Here is a 24,391-nt window from a genome sequence, read left to right on the forward strand (position 1 = left end):
GAGAGATATAGGAGTGATTAAGATTTTTAAGCTTCTGATGAGAACAAAGCCTAGATGCTTTATTTATTTCATACAGTTTTTTATTGGGAGAGAGAAGACCCATACACAGACAGATAAGGTGCATGCAAGACTACTGGTGGACTGTGGCCAATAATGTTTGCTTAAAACTCTCAGTTCCGATTTAAAGAGCTATAAAAGCATTTTCTTTTTATAAACTTTTAGGTGTTTATTATTTTCAATCTAAGATTTGCTTTTTCTCTTTGAAGATAGACCTAACTCTCCTACCAGTTAGCCAACTTCTCTGTAATGTGAAATAATTCTTGTGTAAGTGTTTCTGTAACAAACCTGTCTTCTTGTTAAAAAAAAGAAAAAAACAAATCATTTTTAAATGCCACATGAAAAATGTGTGTGACTGTGTGCTAAAGTATCAGGGGTAAGTGTAAGAAATAGAAAGAGGTTTCTGTAACTTTGACAGATGTGTAGCTAGAAAAAAAACAAACAATTTTCTTCAAACCCCGGCACACAAAAATATTCAGGTTGGCTAACCTTCTGACGCTGATTTAGATATTTTAGATGTTTTCTGGTGAATAATGAACATGAATATTGAAGCTAATTTCTCTACTGTTTCTAAATTTAGGGATAATGGGGTTCTTTTTTGATGTACATATATTTTAGGCTGTGGGAAGAGGGTTGCTAATATAAGTGCCAATTAAAAGAAAAACTTTACCATCCTTATAATTAATAATTGAACCTGAACTATTTTAAATGAAGGGTGTAAATGAGTAAGAAGTTGAAGTGTTCCTTTTAAAATTAAGTTTTTGTACCACTTTGGCTGCTTTTTAGTTAAAAAAGAAAAAGGTAGAATCTGCAATTTCAGGTTAGTTCCTTTGATAATTACCTCTATGTTTAGTATTTTTTTTAAGCAGAGACAGTTAATATATTTTATTTGTCCATCTCAGCCTCATATACTGTCATTCTGAGTTTGGGATTTTTCTCCAATGATATGCAAAGAAACATGTTCTAATGGTTTTATTTTATTTTGTTTTTCTAGGAGTCAGAGAATAATAAGTTATGTTCCCTATATTCCTTCCGAAATACCTCTACCTCACCACATAAGCCTGACGAAGGGAGTCGGGACCGCGAGATAATGACCAGTGTTACTTTTGGAACCCCAGAACGCCGCAAAGGGAGCCTTGCCGATGTGGTGGACACACTGAAACAGAAGAAGCTTGAGGAAATGACTCGGACTGAACAAGAGGGTATGTGTGGACTTAACTGTTGGGCTTTATTCTTTTAAAGATTCCAGGCTTAAAAAAAAAAAATGAGTGGGATTTTAAGGGCCAGAGAAGTGCATAATTGGCACTAGCAAGGAAAAAGTTATTCAGAGGTTACCATGGTGATGGCAGATTGTGATCCATTAGAAGTGTTAAGCAGATAGCTCCATTTTTCTACAACTTTGTGCATTTTACTTGGCTCTTATAATAACAAATCAAGGTTTTAAACTGACTATAAGCCTTGCTCTGGAAAAGGGAGTACAGGTATTTTCCTAGCCGCAACTTTATTTTTCATTTTTTCTCTCTTATTTCCTCTTGATGGATAGTGTTTTATTATGAAAATATAAACTGTTTAAAAAGAAAAAGACCCCTAATTTATTTCTCCTTATTTTTATAAATATTATAAATTTATAAATATTATTATTTTACTTCCAAATGTTGCAGAATTGAGAGCTGAGGTTTTCTAATACTGTTAAAGCTAAATGTTCAAGGGAGGAGTTCTTTGACACATGACATGTACTGAAACATCCACCTTCTCTACTCTTCTCTACAAGAGTCCACTTAGGTTAACCTAGTCCTAAAAAGTAGATGAAAGAAGACTCTCTGATAATATGTTTAAATTAAATAAATCAACTCTGAGAGATTGCTATACTATGTATATTCTTTCATTTTTTTATGTACAGATTTTAGACTTTAAAATGTAGGATAATTAATGGCTTTGGATTACTACTTACATTGTAAGTTAAATTTAAACCTCTATGGTACTATAGGGAAATGGGGATTTGATGTAAGGGAATTTTTCATGTAAGTTAATTTTATTCCTTTAAGGGCTCAGAAGTTTAAAAATTTCAAATTAATTTTTGTGGTGTGTCCACCACATCAGCAATCTTTGTGGAAGCTTCTAAAATGTATTACGTGCTTCCCTATCTTACTAACCAGATTATATGGCACAAAATGTAAATTTTTTTGTTGACTCAGGGTCATGATGCAGTAGAATATGAACTCCAATACCTATCTAACAATCATGTGACCCTGAGTAAGTTCTTCAATCTCCCTGAACCACAAAATTTAAAGTTTGGTATGGTAGTAACCTGACTTCTTAACTCAAACATCTTGAGAATTAACTATAATAATTAATATGTGTCTTATGAACTGTAAATTACATACATTTGAGGCATTGTGATGATAATTATTATAAATGTCAATTACTTTACCATGCTATAATGTAATGATGCCCCCAGAGATCTTTGAGATAATTAGGACAGTTGGCTTTATGGTTATTTCTCTGCAATTATGGAACTTTAGAGTTCCTGTGTCTGCTTGATTTAGATATCTTTTTTGGCGTGTGTGTGTGTGTGTGTTTTGGTTTCTCTTCCTTTAATATCAGGTTTCAGACTGTTACTTCTTACCTAGTTGTGAATAATTTCTAATTTGCTTCTTGTATTCATCTGTCAATTATGAAATTAGATGATCATAACATTCTGGACTATATTTAAAATATGAACAAACATTTCTGGGTGAGTTGCTAAGAGATTCTGGGCAATATACATGCTCTTCAGTGCATGGACTTCATGCTGACTCTTCTGGCTGCTCAGAGACTTTATATTACTCATTCATGGCTATTCTAGAATAACTGAGGCTGCCAGATCAATAAACTCTGAATAAATGAGATTGCTAGGTTACATTTAATTGTGATTCACCAAAAAGATTGTTTTAGCTCTATAAGAAAGTGGTTTCAACATACTTTAGAGGGCTGTGTTGTGTAAAAATAAAGAAATTGATTTGTGATGATTTTTTAGGGGGAGGGGTCTAGACTGCTAGGGAATTTAAAATCATCCTTCTCTTGCAAGTAATGATTAGTGTTTTATTCTTCATTATTATGTGTTATAGATTTGATACAAGAGAGGCATTTGTAAGATGAGACCTCTCATTTAAGAGTCCTTTATCATTATATTCCTACTATTGAAGAATGTTTTTTATGTACTCTACAGAACTTTGTTTTCTACAGTACATATATTTTAGGCATCAGAAATTCAGGCATTTTTAGTGCATATCAACGTATATAATACATTAAGTACAAATAGAAATGATAAAAAGTGTGCTTATCAAACAGATTCCAAAAATCTGGGAGGAATGCTGAATATAATGTATGAAAGAAACAAAAAGTCAGAAGTTTTTGACAAACTGAAAATATAAACTTAAAACTAACCCATCAAGATAAAATTTAATAGGTCTTATTGTCAAGTCCAGAGGCTGTGACCAAAATTCCTATCTGCACAAGTAATTACTGAAGGAAATTTAAATAGCAGACACATGATTAAAAAAAAACACCAACATACGAGTTTTAGGTGACAGAGAGTGCAATGGGGTCAGTGCAGTGAATATTGCCAAAAAATTGCCAGTGCTATCCCAGTCAGCATTACTAGAATTACAGTATGTAAGATTCAAGAGGTGTCGGTCCCACTGAACTTCCTGCTCAAAAGAATGCACCTGAAGTATTGTGTTGAGAATTACTACACTTTAAGAGGAACTCAGGAGCGTTGGGATATTCTCAGAGGAGAACAAATGACATGCTAACAGACACAGAATTATATAATAAGAGGAATAATTGAAGGAACTAGTAATATTATCATTATATTATCATATAATATTATATATCATATTGAAATTATAACAAGACCAGCTGTCTAACAGTGTAGCTGTCCATGTATGGAAAGACTTTCTTTGAAAGATAATAAATTATCTTTGGAGGTATGCAGCAATCTTAATTGCCATTTTAAAAGGTTATTTTAGATGAGGGGTAATTGGTCTTTTTCTGCCAAGACTATGAATTTTTATGAACAATATGCTTATACGGTATTCTGTAGTTCATGGTATATTTTTTATAGTCCTAATCAAGAACTACATAGTATCATGATTATTTTTCTACAGGTTTTCTTCTTATTTTGCAAAGTGCTATATTATAACTGAGGGATTCTTACTTTCTTTTTTTGGCTGTGGATCCCTTTGGTGGCTTGGTGATGCCTACAGGTCCATTCTTACTTTAAATGCATAAAGTAAAATCCATGGAATTATAAGAAAATGAATTATATTAAAATGTTAAATAGTTTAAAATTTTTGTGATATGGTAGGAAGTACTACTTTACTAATGCATTAAACACAAGATCTAATGGAGGGACTAAAAATATAATTTTGAAGTAGTGATAAGTATAAAAGATATTTTGAGATATCTTCAACAAGTACAATGTGATATAAAAATATATTGTTATTTTATTGGCTAAAATGTCACAGATACTATGAATTTATGGTTTGTTGCCTGCATCAATAATTTAAAGAAATGCAAATTTTCAGTTTAAAAAATTGGTGAAAATGAATTTTTTCCATCCAAGTTCACAGACTTCCTGAATTCTATGGATAGACTCCTGGGGTCTGTGGACCCTAGGTTAAGAACCACTATGCTACATGATATTGCACACCTATCATGAATAGTCTCTAAATGTAAAGAGTTCATATTCTAGTAAAAGGTGTAAAACTAATACAAAATGAACTCTAATTCATATTTAATATGTGATAAATTCCATGAGAGCTACATAGATAAAATGTTATAGGAGTTTACAAGATAGATTGTGCCTGCCTAGGAAACCATGGAGAGGTTCTATAGAAAAATGAGTCTTAACTGGTCTTGGAGAATGAAAGGATATATATGTAAGTAGAAATGGAGGGGAGGGACATTTCATTCGAAAGGAACAGGCAGAGAGTTTTAAAACAGCCGGTAGTTCAGGTTCTACTTTAAAGTATGTGAAGATGCATATAGGGTATAAGACTGAAAAGGTAGGTTCTGTTCATCACAGTGGCCCTTAAATTCTTGGCTAAGAAGCTCAAACTTTATATTGAAAGTTATGGAGGAACCACTGACTGTTTTTTAGCACAGTAAATTGATGGATTAGAGCTTTCCTCCAGGAAAGTTAATCTGGCAGCACTGTATTGGATGTATGGGAGCACAGAGAGACATTAAGGAAATTGTTTCAGGCTAGAGATAATGAGGGCCTGAACTAAAGCAGCAGAAACAAGGAAGGAAGAAGGGGTGCATATGGAAAAGATATTCGGAGATAGAATTGTTAGGACCTGACGTTTAAAGTGAGGAGATCAATAGAGAAGAGTGGTTTAAAGGTAGATCAGAGTGAATAGGAGGATGGTATAACAGTTAATGAGAAAAGTAGACAACATGTTTTGGAGATGGAAGTAATGAGGATTTCTATTTTTTTATTTTGAGTTTGATGCCTAATTTTAATCATTTGCTTGGAGCAATAGAACAGAACAGTGTGATGGGAGAATAGAAATAATTATAGGTAAGGTCATTAATAAGCTTCTGATAGATTTCTGATTCTATAATATTATAATTATATTCTAGGTCTAAGGAGGTATAATAGCTCCACCAATATTTGCCTGGCTTTGACTTTTTAAAGCCCCATCTCCTCATCTGGGACGTCCTTTATCCCATGGGATGTATAAAAGCTTTCAAATGCATTTCTCACCTCTCCCTCACTTCTGCTTTCTGGTTTGAAGACCATACTTCATAAGTGACAAGCTTGTGTGATTGACATAATAAATGACCTTTCCTGAGTCATTCTTGTCCTGGAGAATGTTTTGACTCTATCAGACTAAATACCTTCCCCCTCATTTCCCCTCTTATACAGTAACTGATCTATAAAAAGTTTATTTATTATGGTCTATTTTAAAACAGTATCTACTTGATAAAACAAAAACTCTCCATTCGGTAATAGGAAAGTTATTCTCTTACAGGTAGATTCTTTGATTAACCAAATAATTGTCCAGTATTTTAGCTGCCATTCTCTCAAGAAATGTCCTCTCCAGAGCAGTGATTTGACTGGATTGCTGAAACACTGATGAACAAAGGTGTTCTGTCTGAAGTGCCTCCACTGAAAGTAAGATTTGTGGGAAAATAGGCAAGGCTTCTGTTTTGTTCTAAATTTAACCCTTATTTTTTCTGCCATAGATAGATAGATTGGTAGGTAGGTAGATAGATAGATAGGTGTGCAGATGCATGGAAAAATGGTTAGATGGATAGAATGAATGAATATCAGAATCTACCTTTTAAAACACTGTTGATATTGGTGGGTATAGTGTGTAGAAAGACTTTGATTAATAGATTCAGTTTTAAATGGTTCTAAGATAAAAATCCTTCAGCTGGGATTAAATGATGAATTTTAGTTATCCTTGTATCACCCATCTTGTTGCCAGGGTAGCTGGGCTGTAGCATAAGCGACAGTTGTCAGAAAATGAATACTTTAAAAAGGACTTCTATATCTAAATACATATATTTAATCAGAGAGTCCTTTGGCTTCTGAAAATAAGTTGTCTAATGAGAATTTCATTTGAGCAGCTGCGACTGAGGAGGTCAACAGGCATTGCCTAGGAGAATATGGCCCAGCTGGTTAAATCTGGTTGTTGTCGTGATTTAAATGGTCAAGTGCTGCTTGTAATCCAGGACCGTCTGTTTGTAAAGGGAAGAGTGAGTGCTTCAGCATAATGTACAGCTGTTTTAATCTCTCTTTAATAATAGTGCTTCAGCCACTATCATGTCTTGTGTATCATACTACTAAGTATATGATCCTAGCCTGGGTGAACTGGTTTGGGTCAGGTTCTGGAGTCATGTGAGATTGCAGAGAAAGGGATACATTGATATAAACCTCAACTCTAACAAAATAAGATTTTCTTTCTGACTTTTTGCTCTTTTAAAAGACTTATTTTTTAGGTAATAATTATTGTGATCAAGAGGGAGTGATGAAGCTTGTAGTTAGAAATATTAGAATAAGTGTGTTCTCTTCGATAGAGGCCATAAACTTAATGGAAAGTATGCAGAGTTTAGGTACAGTTTCATAGGATGTATGTTGATCAGAAATTAGAGTATTTGTCCAGTGGAATTGTGTGCTTCAAGATATGATAATGAAAGTATGTGGATTCATTTGACTGTGTATGTAGAGAAAGGGCAGGAGCATTTGAGCTTTGGATTCCTGGTGGGATAGGCTTTCCAATGGATTATGCAGCTGTTACCCAGCACAAGAATGAACACGTGTTTATGTATCTGATGGATTATTATCATTATTCACATCTCTAAACAATAACTTGGATTTCTACATATATTTTCACTGAATTATATTTAGTAAGCGTATATGTTGGTATGTGTTGCTCATCTGATAGCTTTTGCCTGTGTGGTATAGTTTAAGCAATGGGAGAACTCATTTTTGAAAGCCATATGTTTTTTGAGTAAGCTTGATCTGGGTTTGAATATGTTCTAATATTTAGCGAGGCAGTATAGCGTACTGATTAAGAGTGTGGGCGCTGGTGCTATGCTGCCTGAGTTTGAATCTCAGTTCAACATTTGCCAGGTGGATGACATTGGGCACCTCTCTGTGTTTCCTCAGCCAAATATTGGACATAATTATAGAGCTATCATGAAGAGATCAAGATTTAGTTAATGCAACTAAAACATTTAGACTATTACTAGCACATAGTAAGTGCTCAATAAATGTAGCCAACATTATTTCCTAGTCTTGGACAAATTATTTCATCCTTTTGTGCTTCAGTTCCCTTATCTGTAAAACTGGATAAATGATGTCTACCTTGCAGGGCTGTGTGAGAATTTGACAGATTATATATACATAAAACACATAGCTTCTATAATTATAATTTATTATTACTATTGCTGTTATAACTACTATTACTGTTATTATTTGAAGGAGCATTTTGTAAAGAGAAATATTACAGGAATCTCATCCTGCACCACAGACAGAATCATAGGAAATGTCCCATGGTGTTAGGATTTAGCATTTGGCAGCAGTGATGTACTTGTTTTCTGGAAGAGCAATCCAGCTTAACTCTCCTTTCAGGCTCTTTGGAAAAGCTGATACTAAAGTTTCCCCACTGGAAGCCAATCTTCCCTGCTGAGAAATATGTGGAATATGATGCTGTCAGTGAGAGAGGTTGGTAAAGCCTTAGATGAGGTTTTTAGATACTATCCAGTTAAGAGCATTGTGTTCCTGTTAAAGAAAAAAAATCTGTTAAAAGGCCATGCTAAAAATTATGTAGAAGTTTAACATTCATACCATGCTAGAGCATCAAAAGAATCTTTTAAGGCAAAATTTATGGATATTAGGTTTTTGCCTCTGTTCTGATGGAAGGTTATATTGGTGAAGTATTTAGAGTATCCGAGATCCAAACCTTTCTTTATATTTCTCATTCATGGGAGAAGGTTTCGGATTTTTGCATAAAAAACGCATTAAGTATTCATCATGAAACCCCCAGAGTTATTATTTCAAGTAAGTTGGAAATTTCAGGTCATTTAAATGCTGAAGTTACCCAAGACCACTCATACTCCAGGTGAAGAAGCAATCAGATATTCAGAGCGATGCTGATGTGACTTCATTTTAATTCATTTTTTCTTCTCTTTAAAATATATCTTTACTCCCCTATAATGTTTGTGTCCTTGCTCCTATTTTAAAGAATTTTTATCATAGTCATAGCAAATACTAACCTAGTGCCAGATAGTTTAAATAAACATATTTCTGTAAGTATTACACAGTTAGAGATTAAAATGAGGAGCTAGAACTACTGGTTTTTGAATTATGGAAAAAAATAATGTTTCTTATGTTTTTGTGTTAAGTATATTTGCTTTCTAATTCTTTAGAAACTGATCATCCTCTCATAATAACTTTATAAAGGATGTAATTAGCCTGAATCCTGTGAACCCTAGACATTCTGGACAAATCTTAATTATTTCAATTTGCTGTTGTTTTGCAACTCCCGTTTACCGTGTTGGCAATGTCCTAGTTGGTTGAATCGTCTTCTCAACTTCATTTTGTGTGTCTCTGCCTTGAAAAGTTACTTCAAATTTCTTGGCCCATTTCTATCTCTTCAGACTTAAAGATTCTTAAAGTTTTTTCTCTATGAATGTTAAGAACAGATGTAGGCAATTGCTTCTGATTTTTCCTCTTACTGACCTGGGAAGCAAGGTGTTCCTTGGCATTTTGTTAAGAGGATGCAGCTTCCTCTCCATGGTTTGATGAAGTTAAGTCATATTCTCATACAATTTTTGAATCTGTTAAGTTGGAGTGGATCATTAACATTTTGCATTTTTTCCACTGAAAATCATTAGATAGACTTCTTCCGCATTTATTCTGGGATTCTCAAAAGTAATACTGGGCAGTTTTTAAATCTGTACATTTTTTCTTGTGCAATATATGTGTAAAATCCAAAGAAAAAATGAATAGAAAAGGAAGTTGCAAACTTAAATATGTGTTTATTATGTAATATTTGATTATATATATTATAAGGCATAAAAATAAAACAAACACCTGTGAATTCATCATCCAACTTAAAAAATGTTTTCTTCACCTATTCAATCCCTTTGCCAGAACTTCGTGTTTAGAATCTTCCTTTTGTATATGTCCCTAAATAATACATTGTTTAGTTTTGTTTCAGAACTTTATAAAAATGGTATTACACTGTAACCTTCTATGACTTGCTTTTTATACTCATAATTATATTTCAAGATCAATTTTGCTGTGTGCAGCTGTAGTTCATTTTCACTTTTGTATAATATTTCACACACTCTCCCATGGAATGCTATATAGGAGTCTACTCTCCTGTTTACTGTCTCCGGACATTTGGATTATTTCCAGTTTTCTGCTAGTACAAACAGTGATGGTATGAACATTCTTGCACCTGTCTTCTGATACACATGTGCATGAGCTTCTTCTATAGGGTGTATTCCCAGGAGTGGAACTGCTGTTGACAAATTTTGTATTATTTTTTCCACTCTGTTGGGAAACATTACACAAAGAAGTTGGGGCTGCAGTGTGTGTGTGTGTGTGTGTGTGTGTGTGTGTTTATGTGTTTGTGTTATAATTTCCGAAAGGCTTAACTGTCTATACCTTTTGGTTCTACCTTCCTCAAAATGTCTAGCCCAGGTTTCCTTTTATCGCTGAGCTTTTCAGAAGCTTACAAGAGCCTTTGATGGACCCTTCACTGCAATTTTTCTTTTTCTTTTTGTTGTCTCATAATAAAATGTCTTCAGCCCTTCTTTTAAGTATGAGCACAAGTGTATTGTCATTCTCCCTCTGGACTATGATTACTAAGTTTATTAGGAAACACACTTTTTTTCCCCTTTTGATTCCTTTTATTGACGTTTCCACCTCTGTGTGGTTTTTGAATTAAAGTAGTTCCTGATCTCTAACCTTATCAGGTTCATGATCATTTTTTCCTTAAATACCTACTTCAAATTCAAAATTAACCAGCAAACCCTGTTGATTATTGCCTCTGCTCTAACCATTCATATTGGAATAGATATATTCTTCTAGCCAAACAGTTGGCTTATTAGCTGGTAATCTTCACCTCTTTCTTAAAATGTTTTATCTGGGAATCCTTTCAGGTGCAGACTAGCCTGAATTTGATGTGCATTCTTGCTTGACTCTGGTAACTTTCTGGGTAATACCTAATAATTAATTAATTAGTTAATTAATTGATTGATCTTAGCACTGGTTTCTTAATTTAGAAAATGAGGACATTGGTTGAGCATTAAGGGCCAAATTCTAAAATTCTATGTGCTTTGATTTTCTTTTAGAGTTTGTATCTAAAGTTCAGCATCCACTATCTGTAATTTTCTTTTTCAAACTGTTTTCAGAGTAAATAAGTCATCTGAACCAATATCATGATTCTTTTTCTCTTAATATGGTTGAAATTGTCCTTTACTATTTCCAGTCTCTTTTTTTCTAACGTTAGAATCTTTATAAAGATAGAGATAAAAGCTGCCATCAAGTTTTGATGTCTGAAAAAGTCATTGTCCAATGAAGAAGTACTTACAGACAAAGCCATGGATAATTGGCTCAGAAAATGCTATACATGGTTTGAAAGACTGGCAAACGGAGGGCGAGTTTAGTAGGGTGTGATGATCCAGAAGAAGGTAAAGGTCAATAATTCTACGTTTTGGTAGAGCTGTCGTAAAGGGGATTTGGGCCTTAGAGGGAATTCATGGCCGTATTTATTAGCCATATGAGGCTATGGGTTTAATGCTGAATAACTGTGACACTTAGACCTATCATAGCTTTCTTAATTTATGTCTTGAGGGTTTAAGTATAACTGAGGAGCCATCACTTGGAGGCCAGACAAGTACACTCACAATGAAGTCACAGAATATAGGCCATCCCCTAGCATTGGGAGGCAGAAGTTAGAGGCCTGTGGCCTGTGGACTTCTCTAATTGCTCTCATGTAGTGAATTGAAATGAGTAAATACAAATAGAGGGTTAAAATAAGTGGAGATATAATGAAGAATAACTATGAAAAATGACAAAGTATTGAATTATTTGCAAGAACTATGGTACCAGCAATAACAGTGGTAGAATTACTTTGCTACTAATGTATGATTTTTGAATGAAGGCAACCTATAGTCAACGGGCAGTTTTTAGAGTGGCTAACGAACTGTGTGCACTGGGATTCCATTCCACTCCAAAATGCAGTGGAACTTAGCTTAACCTGGAATTTTGTAGCAAATCCTTCAGAAATACCTCTAATCTTGTACTTGTTACTCCTGTCACAGGTGTGGAAGAGATGGGAAATTTAAGAATTAATGCATAAGCAACATGTTTTTTTGGAGCAATCTCCCTTTGTTTCCAGGTAGAAAAGGGAGACTGGGGAAAACTACCTTATGTACCTAATGTACAAAGTCCTAAAAACTATTCTTTGATCTTTTTGATAATGTTTGACAATATTTATATAGTGACAGTGTCATTTTGGAACACAGAGGATAGCAGAAAATTAATGTTGTTTGCTTATAAATATTATTGTCACCAAACTCATGTGCACAAAAGCTCATGTATTAATTTTATTTCTCCATTAGTAATTTTAATTTAACTCTTAAGCCCTCATTCTCACTAATAAAAGGAAGTCTGGTCTCACTTCCAGGTAAACTCAGTTACTTCAGGATTTAACTTCAGTCAGTAGAATTATGCCCCTTTCTTCATGGTTTTATCTGATATTCAGAGGGTTTAGGCATTGTACTGGTATTGGAGCTTTGGTATTTGGCCAGTGATCATCAATCTCTATTATGCTTGGAAATAAAATTCATTGCTTAAAATCCAAACATTGTACTCTGGCTTTCAAGACTCATCTTAAACCTACTTTTTTTCTCAGGCCACTCCAGCTACTGGACCTTTTTTTTTCTTTTTTTTTTTTTTCCTCAAGCATGTCTTAATTACTTTGCATTTGCTCTTCCCTGTGTATAGAATTATTTTCCTGTAGATCTATGTATGTTGGTTTCTTTTTATTTTATTTACTTTTTACTTTTTCTTTCTTTCTTTCTTTTGAATAAATTTCTTAGATATGCTCTGTTTATTTAAAACAACAGTAAAAACTTACTGTCTCTGTCTCTCACTGTCTCTAGCTACTCCACCGTTTACTCACTTTGTAGTCAGTATTAGCTTCAGATGTTAGGTGTATTTTTGGTACCTGATGGAGACTAACTTCTTTGAATTATTTTTCTAATACTTATTATCTCCCACGTATGCTGTGCTTTTTCTTTTTGCTTTGATGTGACTATAATTTGGACATTTCTTACTCATATTAGGGCCACTACACATCATAAGAATTTGATTCCTAGGGTTCTTTTGTAATCTTTCTCTAGTGAGCATTCTGATTAAGAAACTTGAAGATGTAACAATCTCATGGCAAACTTTCTTATCTAAAGAGTCAGCACTGTGTTAAGTTGAATTAGTTATTTAGTCCAACATACTTCATGCTCAGCCATTATCCCTACCCAGAATAACCTTTTATCTCTCCTCTTCTTATCTAAGTTTTCCATTTATCCATTTTACAATACATAAAATCCAGATCACATCTTGTCTTCTACTGATGACTGTAGCCCTCATGACTTCCTCTTTGTCTAAAATTTGTGGAGTCTTAAAAAAAGTCAAACTCGTAGAAATAGGGAGTAGAAAGTTGGTTGTCAGGGTCTGGGGATGGGTTGGGGAGACAGAGAGAGGTTGGTAAAAGGGTACAAACTTTCAGTTATAAGATGAGTAAGGTCTGAGGATATAATGTATAACATGGTGACTATATTTGATAACATTGTATTATACAATACAATTGAAAATTTCTAAGATTAGCAAATCTTAGCAGAGTAGAATTTAAATAGGATGAGATGATGGATGGATGTGTTAATGAACTCAGTGGGGGGGAATCGTTTCACAATATATCTATATATCAAATCATCACGTTGTATACTTTAAATATCTTACAATTTTCTTTGTCCATTATACCTCAGTAAAGCTGAAAAAAACCCATATACCACTCCATTTATCAATAGATTATAACTCTATATTTGCTATTTTTTAAATTGAGATTTTTTTATTGGGTTAACTATAGATTCACATGCAGTTGTAAGAAAAAATATAGAGAGATCCAGTGTACACTTTGACCATTTTCCCCCAGTGATAACGTTTTGCAAAACTGCCGCATACTGTCACAACCAGGTTATTAACATTGATACAATCCACTGATCTTATTCATATTTCTCCAGTTTTAATTGTTCTCAGTTGTTGTGGGTATGTGTATTAGGTTCTCTACAATTTTGTCACCTGTAAATCACCTATATAGATTCATGTATTCACTACCACAATCAAGTTATGCTCTTTTATAACCATACCTACCTCTCTTCTACTCCAACACCCCTTACCAAATGCCTGTCAACATTAATATGATCTTCATTTCTAACATTTTGTCATTTCAAATATGTTATATAAATGGATTTGTACAGTACCTATATTTTTGGAATTGGCTTTAAGAAAAAAAAAAAAAAAACAGCATAATTCCCTGGAGATTCATCCGAGTTGTTGTATGTATCAATAGTTCATACTATTTTTTAATTGCTGAACAGTATTCAGTGGTATGTATAACATGTATGTATCACAGTTTATTTAACCATTCACCAGCTGAAGGACGTCAGATCAAATATCTAGTTTTGGGCTATTACAAGTAAAGTTTCTATGAACACTTGTGTACAGGTTTTTGTGTGAACATAAATTTTTATTTTTCTGGGATTCATGGCTAGGGGTACAATCGCTGGGTTGTATGGTAATTGATGTTTAGTTTTATAAGAAAATGCCAAACTATATTTCAGAATAACTGTACATTTTACATTCCCACTAGCAACGTATAAGTGATCTAGTTTCTCTGCATCTTTGTCAGCGTTTGGTTTTGTCATGTTTATTTTAGCCATTCTGATAGGTATATAATGAAATCTCATTGTGGCTTTAAATTGTATTTCTTTTATGGCTAATGATGTTGAGCATTATTTCATGTGCTTGTTTACCATCTGTATATGCTTTTTGGTGAAATGTCTATTTGTGTCTTTCATCTATTTTTTAATTGGATTTTTTTTTACTGTTGAGTTGTGAGAGTTCTTTATTATTCTAGTTACTAGTTCTATGTTGAATATGTGATTTGCAAATATTTTCCCCCAGTCTGTAGCTTGTCTTTCCATCTTCTTTACTATAGGGTTTAAAAGAGCAAAAGTTTATAATTTTGAAGAGGGCCAATTATGCAATTTTTAATTTTATGGATCATGCTTTTTGTGCCAAGTCTAATGATACTTTGCCTAGCCCTATATTCTAAACATTTTCTCCTATTTTTTTGCTAAAAGATTTATAGTTTTATATTTTACATTTAAGTCTATAATCAATTTAGGGTCAATTTTTGTATCAGGTGTGAGGTTTAGGTCACATTTTTGTACAAGGTGTGACATTTAGTTTTCATTTTTTGACTTAGCAAGGTCATAGGATGCAAGATCAACTCATAAAAATCAATGGCATTCCTAAATATTAGCAATGCACATATGAAAACCAAAATTTAAAACCCAATGCTATATACTATTGCTCCAAATAAAATGAAAAGTCTAGGTACACTTAACAAAACATGTACAGGATCTGTTGCTGAAATTACAAAATGCTGGTTAGTGACATCAAAGAAGACTTAAATAAATGGCAAGACATCCTGGTCATGGGTCGGAAGACTCATAAGGACGGGTAAAGTTGTCAGTTTTCCTCCAAATGATCTATATGTTTAATGCAATTCCTATCAAAATCTCAGCAAGACTCTTATGCACATAGACAAGCTTATTCTAAAATTTATATAGAAAGGGATAGGCCCTAGAACAGCTAAGTTAATCTTGAAAAATAATAATAAAATGTTAGGAATCACTCTACTCAATATTAAAGCTTACTATAGCTACAATAATCAAAGCAATGTGATTTTGGCAGAGAAATAGATACATTGATCAATGGAACATAATAGAGAACCCACAAATAAAACCACCAGATTATGCACAACTGATTTTTGACAAAGAAGAAAAGTATTATTTGCTATTTTACATTTATGGATCTTGCCTCCCTATAAGATTTTAATTTTTGAGGACACAGACCATATCTTTAGTCTATCTTCAGATACCTAGTATAGATCTTAGCATATAATATACATTAACCTAAAAATCTGTTGATTTATAAAAGATTTCAGAGAGATGAATATTATTATGGCTCAGAGAGGAATAGATTCAATTTTTAGGGAATGCCCCTTTAGTTAAACAAAGCAAAATATACATATTTAAATGCACGCATATGAATGCTCAGTATTTCCATAAGCATTTATTAAGCTCTTTCATCTGGTAGTGTAGTGGGTGAGGAGAGGTAAAAGTGGAGAGAGAGGGAGAGAAGAAGATGCATACAGAGATGAATAGATATTGGTTTTTAGTAACCCTCAGTTTAGTGGGAGAAACACATGCACATAGAGTAATTATATTATAGTAAGTGCCATAGCAGAAGGAGCTAGAAAATGCTGGAGTACAGAAGAGGGAACTATCATTTTGTCTAGAAGATTTAGGAAGGGATTTATAGGCATTTGAGCTGGATTTTTGATTAATTATAAGCTATTCATAGTGAACAAGAGACATAATAGAATCCCAGATAGAATAGCATGTATAAGTTTTCAGTGACGTGATTAAACCTGTGAGTGTGGTGAATTCAAGAGGTTTGGTGTAGTTAGGATAGGGGACATGACTAAAAAAATGGATTGAAGCCATTGTAAAGAGTTCGAATTTTATCTTTTGGGTAGTAGGGAGCAGTAGAGAGCTACTTAAAGTAGGAGGATGAGTGACATAATTGCATACGTTTCTTAGAAATGTAACTTTGGTAGCATTTTGACTCTCAGTTGGAAAGAAACAAAGCCAAATGCAGGAAAATCTGTTAGTAGGCTATTTTAATGGGCCACACATGTACTGATAAGAGTCTAAACAGCTAAGGCATTGGCAAGGGTTAGGAAGGAAGAATCAGCTTTTAGATATATACTTGAGGTTGCTAGTTAGGTGTGAGGTGTGAGGTTGGGGAGAGAGTCAAAGATGATTGAAGTATCCTGGTAGAGAGAATCAATAGTGAGGCTATTAAGATGGTGAATATAGATAGATGAGAAGGTTTAGGGAGAAGGTTTGGGTTTAGGCATACTGAGTTTGAGCATTCTGTGAAGGGGGATATACCTGGCCGGCAAATGTAAGACTGATTATCTTGGAGACTAGGAGAGAGCTCCCTTTCTTATCATTGTTATAGATTTAATCTCCTTTTTCTTAGAGAACTCATTGCGATTAGTCATAATTGCTGTCAGGTGACATCATATTTGCTACATAGTGGAAGCTCTATAATCTAACATTCTGTTCATGTAAAAGAAGAGGATCGACTATAGGCCAATATGGGTCATGTGTGTCTTATGTGTTCAGGTAAATTTAATTAATCTTTTAGCCCAGTGTTTCAAATTGTTAGTAGTGTGGTTGTTACTGGGAACTTGTTAGAAATGCGAATTCTTGGGCCTCACCCCTTACCTACTGAATCAGAAACCCTGGGATGGGGCCCGGCAACCTGTGTTTTAACAAGCTCTCCAGGTGCTCCTGATGCACACAAAAGATTGAAATTATGGAATAACACCTATACTATACTGTGCTGTACTATACTACACTAGACTATACTGTACTAAATTCCAAGCCATATAATATGTTACCATGAAATCATCTTGCGACTGGGCAACATATTTTCAGCCATCCTTATGACCAACAATTGTCTAACAAGTCATAAAATAATGGATAAATTGATTTGATTAAGAAGTAGGGTGAAAGTACAGCCACAGGCTATATATGTCAAGGGGTGTAGCTATTACCTTCTCATTTTATTACTCTTTCTTTAAACCTTATTTCATTTAAGTTTGTATCTCCAAGTAGCTAGAAAATAAAATTTATGTGGTATCATGAAGAAAAATGAAATTCAGGCCTGCTTTAGTGGTTTAGCAACTAGTTAGGGTGATGGTGTTAGGGGCTCTAGTTAAAGAAGAAAAGCTGATGAGAGAAAGGAAAAGTTACTGTGTGGTTTCAAATGTATTCATCTGGATTCAGATTTTATTTCAGTTTCTTACCTTGATCAAAGGTGAGCACTCAGGTCATAGCATATGACTCCCCTTATCTGAGGGTGCTTAATAGATATTATTGGATGATGAACCAAATTTAATACAGAAAACAAAGCCCACAGTGTTTGGGCTTAAGAAGGTTAACATTTAATTGCCAAACAAAATCATGTATTCTTGTTAGACATGTAGATCTAGAAGTGTTGAGGTGGCCAGCGCATTAGTGAATTTCCTAGTTGCTTAGGTGAACAACCTCAGGTTTCTTTGGTGATGAACTTTAGTTTTCGTTAGCCCCGCTTGCTCTGCCATTCCTGCTGTTTTGCAACAGGGCTTAAAAGTGCTTTAAGTGCTTGTGACCGTGGTAATGAATGAAAATGTCTTTCCAGCACTGAGAGGATTGCATTAGACTGAATAGTCACCTCACTTGTAAAAGCACTATTAGAGTGGGACAGCGGTAAGTAAGGATAACGATTTGTGTCCACTGCTTATTTACTGAAAATTGTCAATGTATTATTTATTGAGAGCTCTCCAGACAGTGCTTGTCAGAATAAAAATGTCAGCTCTGAGCAAAATGTTATAATACATAATAAAAATGCTAGGTATGCATTTTAGGGAGACAACTAATTAGACTTGCTTTTTCTTAAGGAGGGGGAAGTAAAAATGTCTAATATTGTGGATTTTCTCCATTTATATAACTCCTTTTCTACACCCCCCCCTCAGTATTTGGTTTAGAAACTTACCATGCCTGAGTGATAATTTGAACAACTTTGTACTGTTGCCATTAGACACCCCAAGTAGTGAGGAGGCTGGCTAAAGGAGGAAGGGCCTGGCTTGCAACCCCACAGTGAGCAGCTGCCCTCACCTCCGTGTTCTGTCTGGAATTAGAAGATGTCACTTGCTCCCTGAGCAGTGCTCGTGGAAAACTGCCTCCAGTGTAAACAGCATGAAATTATTAGGCTTATTCCTCAGCCGTGCTAATTAACCCCAAACAAATTTCACATTAAGGAAACAGAATTCAATCAATGTAAATGTTATTGCTGTGTATTACTGTAAGCAATAATATAATGGCTAAAATAATTAATTATTTTGGATTTTTTTAAAAGAAAGTATTTTTTATGGTGTTGCAAAATATTTTGCAAAAGGATTATTTCCCTTTTCTTCAGCCTTCCCTGGCATAGAATATAAAAGACCCATCTGGTAAAGCATGGGTGATATGCAGTTGTTTTTCACGGGAAGGGAAAAAGGTATTTTGGAATGAGTGCTCCAGGTTTGCTTAGTCTAATATATTTTCATTGGTGATACATATGCAGATTTTGTCTCCTTCTACCTATGGTAGTTTACCCCTTATCGGAGCAATTTCCTATCGTTTTTCCCGTCATCACCAGTGATGATGGTGGTGGTGGGAATGATAAAAAAGAGTGATGGTTAAATATACTCCACTTCTGAGGGAAAAAAAATGAAATGCCATTTTATTGCATTTCAGGTTTTGGGAAGCAATTGCCAATAAAGATTTTTCCTGTTTTTTGTTTTTAATCTGGGTTTACATAGGAAGTCAACTTATCCTCTTCAAGATAATTTTCTTAAATTTTTTTGGAAAACAACCAGATATGTAAATAATTGCTTGATTGTGCCTGTGATAACTTTGAATAAAATTTATCATTATCATCATCTTCATCATCTTCAAATACCTTTAAAGACATGAAGTACAGAAGCCAGATGACATGTAATTTTATTTTTCATGCAGTAAAATGCACGTTTGATTAATATGGAATTATTTATCAGTTAAGTGATAGCATATTCTACGGTGTATGAAACACAAATACGATTTATATTGAAATTATTCTGAGATATGATATATCCTTTAACCAATATATACTGACAAGTGCTAAATTAACTTTGAAATTTAATTTAACAAAATGAGTGACATAAAAAACAAAATGTTACTTTTTGCAGATTTAACACAAACCATTTCTTTGTAATTTCACTGTCTTCTAGTAAATGTCAGTCTCTGTGCTTCTCAATCCTCAATTAGTTCAGTATCCTATTTCATGTCCACTCTTTAATTCCTTACTTTTCTCTATTAAAACTCTATCTTCATTTTGGCAGGAGTATTTAAACTTTTCATTATAACTTACATGCATAATAAGCAGATTGTACTAAGTATTTACAGTGATGCCAGAACTAATAACGAGAACATAAGTGTTCCAAGGAATAGCGGGAGCATGCTACTAAAAACATAAAAAATAATAAAAACGTTTTTTATAATGTAGTTGAGAAGAAATTAAAATCTTGTGGGAAGGTTGTTTTAAAATAACATCTGAATGTACATTTATTTGATTTTATTTTTTGGTTTCAACTGATTTCTTTCATATGGTTGCTTACATTTTGGTCTATTTAATGTCTACAGCTAGAGAGTGATTTTCTTTTTGACTTCTTTGGACACTTAGTTTCACCTTTCCAAATAGAAAACCTTGGATTTTTATTTATTTGCATACTTAGGAAGCTGATAATGTACCAAAGGTTATAAGACACTATATTCAATAATTTTAAAATTACATAAAATTTAGACAATGAAGAATTTGTATTGAACATATATGTTTCAGATGTTTGTTTCTGAGTATATTTAAAGCAAAAGCTTTAAATGATATGCAAGCTATAGCAAAGACTATGGCATGGTTAAATATGATAACTGGCACTTGGATATCCCTCTGGCAGTCAGGACGTTTAGAAGATATTAAGCTGTACAATTTCTATGATTAATATTCCTGGATTTTAAAGTTACACTATAATACCAAACTAAAAAAATGCGATAAAATTCTAGAATAAGCATCTTAGAAAAACCTGTATTAGTATATTTTAAAATGAGATGCAAAGGGTTTGCATCCTGTACTTTATTCCCTATGAGACTGTAATTGACAAACTGCAGTAATCATGCTTTTATGTGTTTTTCTCCTTCTACTGAATTCGTTTCTAAAAATGAAAGTAAAAAAGGTAAAAAGAGGCTCCAGAATTTTGAAACCAAGTGGTCCTGAAGTGATGGGAAAATAGCCAAGGTGTCACAGCTAATTTCTGACCCTGTTTTATGAGTTCTGCTGTTCCTTATTCCCCCTGTCAGCCTGGGAATCCCTGAGGCTGTGCAAACTGGCCGAACTTCACTCAATTCCAGTTTTATATCCCCTTTTAATAATGTTGAATCTATTCTGTCCAACTTTGATTCAGACAACCTGCTTGTCTTGAAAAAGTGATATATTTAATCAGTGACTCTGTCTCCAGCATAGCTCCCACTGCGTGTGACTAGAGCTGAGAGTAGTGCAGTGGTCTGTCACTTCTGTTTGAATGGGTAATGTGGAGCCCATCAGCTGAAAAGACAGGAGCTGGAACTGCTTGTTAGGACACATGATCAAAAGCCACTCTCTGCTTTCTGCCAATCAAACCTCATGTCGCCTTGTGGGGCAGACATTAGATAGATTTTTTTCTGCCTTACACTGTGGGCACTTTGCCAGTTTGACATGTGAACTGTTACAAAAAGATAGCAGAGTTTCGACCGCTTGCTGACTGCTTTAAAATATTACTGAACACTTGTTGTCAAAATGAAATTTTCATAATACTGTATAATGATAAATGCTTTGAAGTATTATTATTCAGTGTCTTTATCTTGTAATTTGTGGATTTGTTGTTGTTTTTGCTAGGGCAGAAGAAACAATAGACAATAGCTTCTTGGGTGAAAGTAAGGGAGACAAAACCCTGTAAATCGATTCAATTGCAAAGCCAACACAACTGTATGACCGATAGTTTTGAATAAGATGATAATTGCTTTGTGAAAATAACATTAGTGAATTAAATGTTATTTTGCATTCTCTCCCCTCTGCTTTAAAAATTATTTACTTCTAAGTCAGGAAAGGAGAGTGGTTTATTTTGAAATTTAATTCAGGATCTTATTCCCTCTGCTTATTGAGAAGATGGACAGATTTCTAAATTCAAAGACAGTCTCTGATTTGCAGCTGTCCTGATGGATATATTTATTCTGTTTTTTCTTTTTGTCATCCTCTGAAGAGTCCCCCATTATATCACAATCTCATCTTTGTACCCATAGCAACCCTGTATTGATGGTGGCATGACCTAACTTCTAGGCTTTTTAAGAGAAGAATGAGTACCTAAGTACTTTTGACTTAAAAGGCATTTCCTGCAATTTCCAAACGCCCAGATAACTGTTCTAATGCTGTTAAATCTTAGTTGGTGCTTTGATATCTCCAAACTTGCCACTTGGTACTTGCTATTTCTTCTCTAATGATCATTTTAAAAGGAGTTAAACATTTTCACCAAAACATACCATGGCAATCTAGTGGAACTCATTTAAACAGTGAGCTACACATAAACAGCTGCTCCTTCAATAAGCCATTCTTTATAATACCCTTATTACCTTCTAGTGTCTCAAATTCTGATTAGTCAACAGTGCTGATTGCTGCACGGCATTCCGTTGCCCATCTTCCTTCTGCTCAGCTGCTCATGTCTTAGTTGTTATTTGATTACAACACAACTTGGGCATTGTTTCTCCAAGTTGCTCTTCATATTGTGTCTTAAAAACTCTGAATTATCCAGGGAAACTGCAATGGTGTGAGAGGGACTTTCTTTACGCACATTAAAAATGTCTGAATAAAGCAGGGTGCAAAATATATAACTATGGAACACTTATATTGGAAAGAATATTAGTGACTTAAAACTCAGTACTTATGGTCAAATTAAGAAACAGATTAAGTATGTGGAAGTATTTTTAAAAACATTACAGTGCTTTACAAATGTAAAGAGTTATAAAAGTGTTATATTTTGGTTATTAAATTTCAGTCAGATATAAAGTTCTGGAAGAGGTAATTATGTATGTAGAACTTCACAGGAAGGGCCTAAAGGACCTTCATCTTTGCCCCAAGACTAGATAATTTTAGTCCAATTGCTGTGCAGCACCACTGATGCCCCACTAAATAGGACCGCCTGTTGGTAGTTTAAGTTATGATGAAATAAGAAGGGTGGGAAAAATCTCTATAATGAAGTTTGAATTTCAGCTCTTCCTTTGTTGTGACCCCCTGGAATCTACTCTTGGTGAGTAGGAAATGCTGACATACTAGAAATGCAACCCCTGTAAAGGCCCTAAATCTGTCATTGTGCTCTGGAGTCGGCTCTGAAAATAGCAAAACTCTTTTGGTAAATTAAAATCGGTGTGAATGGGAACAGATGTTGACACGCTTTGTCTTTAGGGATGCCAGTTAAGAGGAGAGGGTCAGCGAGGTTAGATGTAGGAAATACAGTAAGTGTGCAAACTTGTGGTATAAAGGGAGTTCTGTTTGGGGATGCTAGTCAATAGAATTGTATTTATCTTTGGTAGTCCAGGTAAGAGTTATACATGCATTATTTTATCTAGAGAAAAAATGAAGGAGATGGTATTTATTTCTGGGAGGGCTATAACTTTTTGATGTTCCCTTGTGGTTGTCTTTTCTTTATCAAACCGCATTGGCTATAAACTGTCTCAAGCTACTATTAGGTTTTACTTTCCAACGTCATTTTGGCATAGCTTCCTAAAGTATTTGTTGAACTCTAATGCTACAGTAGAGTCTTTGTACTGATATTTGTCAAGAATAATGAAAATGGTTTATGTTCTAAAAATGTACAATTTATCAAATAGCTTGTACAGTCAATTTAAGTCTCATAGAAGTTTCAGCCTTGATTTGAAAAAATAGCATAGGATGAATTTATTTATAAGAACCTTAATAGTTTCTCTCAATTCCTTTTCATTTTAGATTACCTTATAATTTTCTAAATCTACATGAACAATAATGATCAATTTTGTCAGTATTATTCACACCTTTTATTAATTTAACATAGATGAATAAATGTGAATGTTGTGAAGAGTTGATTGGGAATAGATTTTAAATCTGACAGTTAGATTACAGGGTACCTAAGAAAAAATGGCTCTTTCACTAGGTACCTAGTAATTTAATTCTTGTTTGAAATTATTATAATTTATTACAGTGTGTGGGTCCTAATGAATGTCTACTATTAAATGAAAAGGAGAAATTGAAATTAAGATTATGAAATTCTTTTAACTCATATCTTAAAATCCTCTTAAACAATTCAGAAGACATTAATAAGCTATGTGGGTTTCTTTCCATATTCTGTAATGGCAAATAAAAACATTTTTTTCAGCATTTAAAGATTCTAAAAAATGTTGAATGCCATTAAACCTCAAAGCCTGCAATCTTGGAATTTTATAAAATGGTAGTAGCCATTATAACAGCATTAAAATTGGCAACTCCATTTAAATATTTATTTGGATTATAAACAGACTTTTCTAGCACTTGAGTTTTCCAGAAACGACTGGGTTTCCCTAGTGTTAAATATTTAATGTAGGACAATCTGAGATTTCATAGAGTTGTAAACTATACCAGATTAACATTTTAAAGTTTACAAATACCAGGGAGACTTTAAACGTGTGAGTAAAAATTTATAAATAAAATAAAGATGTCCAAATGCCCATAGGCATTGGAAGTTGTCACTTATTCCTAGATCTAAGTAAAACCTGTCATGTACACAAAATGAAAATTAGGTCTTTGAAAAATAAT

The 24,391-nt window shown here is 33.9% G+C and overlaps 1 protein-coding gene across 15 annotated transcripts in view; it reads left to right on the forward strand.

The window, feature by feature from the left end:
- SOX6 (SRY-box transcription factor 6) overlaps positions 1–24,391 on the forward strand; it is a 618,861-nt gene that overhangs the window by 264,153 nt on the left and 330,317 nt on the right. For all 15 annotated transcript variants that reach the window (XM_082341482.1, XM_082341472.1, XM_082341483.1 and 12 more), the window contains one exon: positions 1,052–1,259. In XM_082341482.1, coding sequence (XP_082197608.1) covers positions 1,052–1,259 — 208 coding nt within the window. The remainder of the gene's footprint in view (positions 1–1,051; positions 1,260–24,391) is intronic.

The sequence above is a fragment of the Balaenoptera borealis genome (assembly GCF_965194805.1).
Source record: "Balaenoptera borealis genome assembly, chromosome: 11".
Classification (NCBI taxonomy): Eukaryota; Metazoa; Chordata; class Mammalia; order Artiodactyla; family Balaenopteridae; genus Balaenoptera; species Balaenoptera borealis.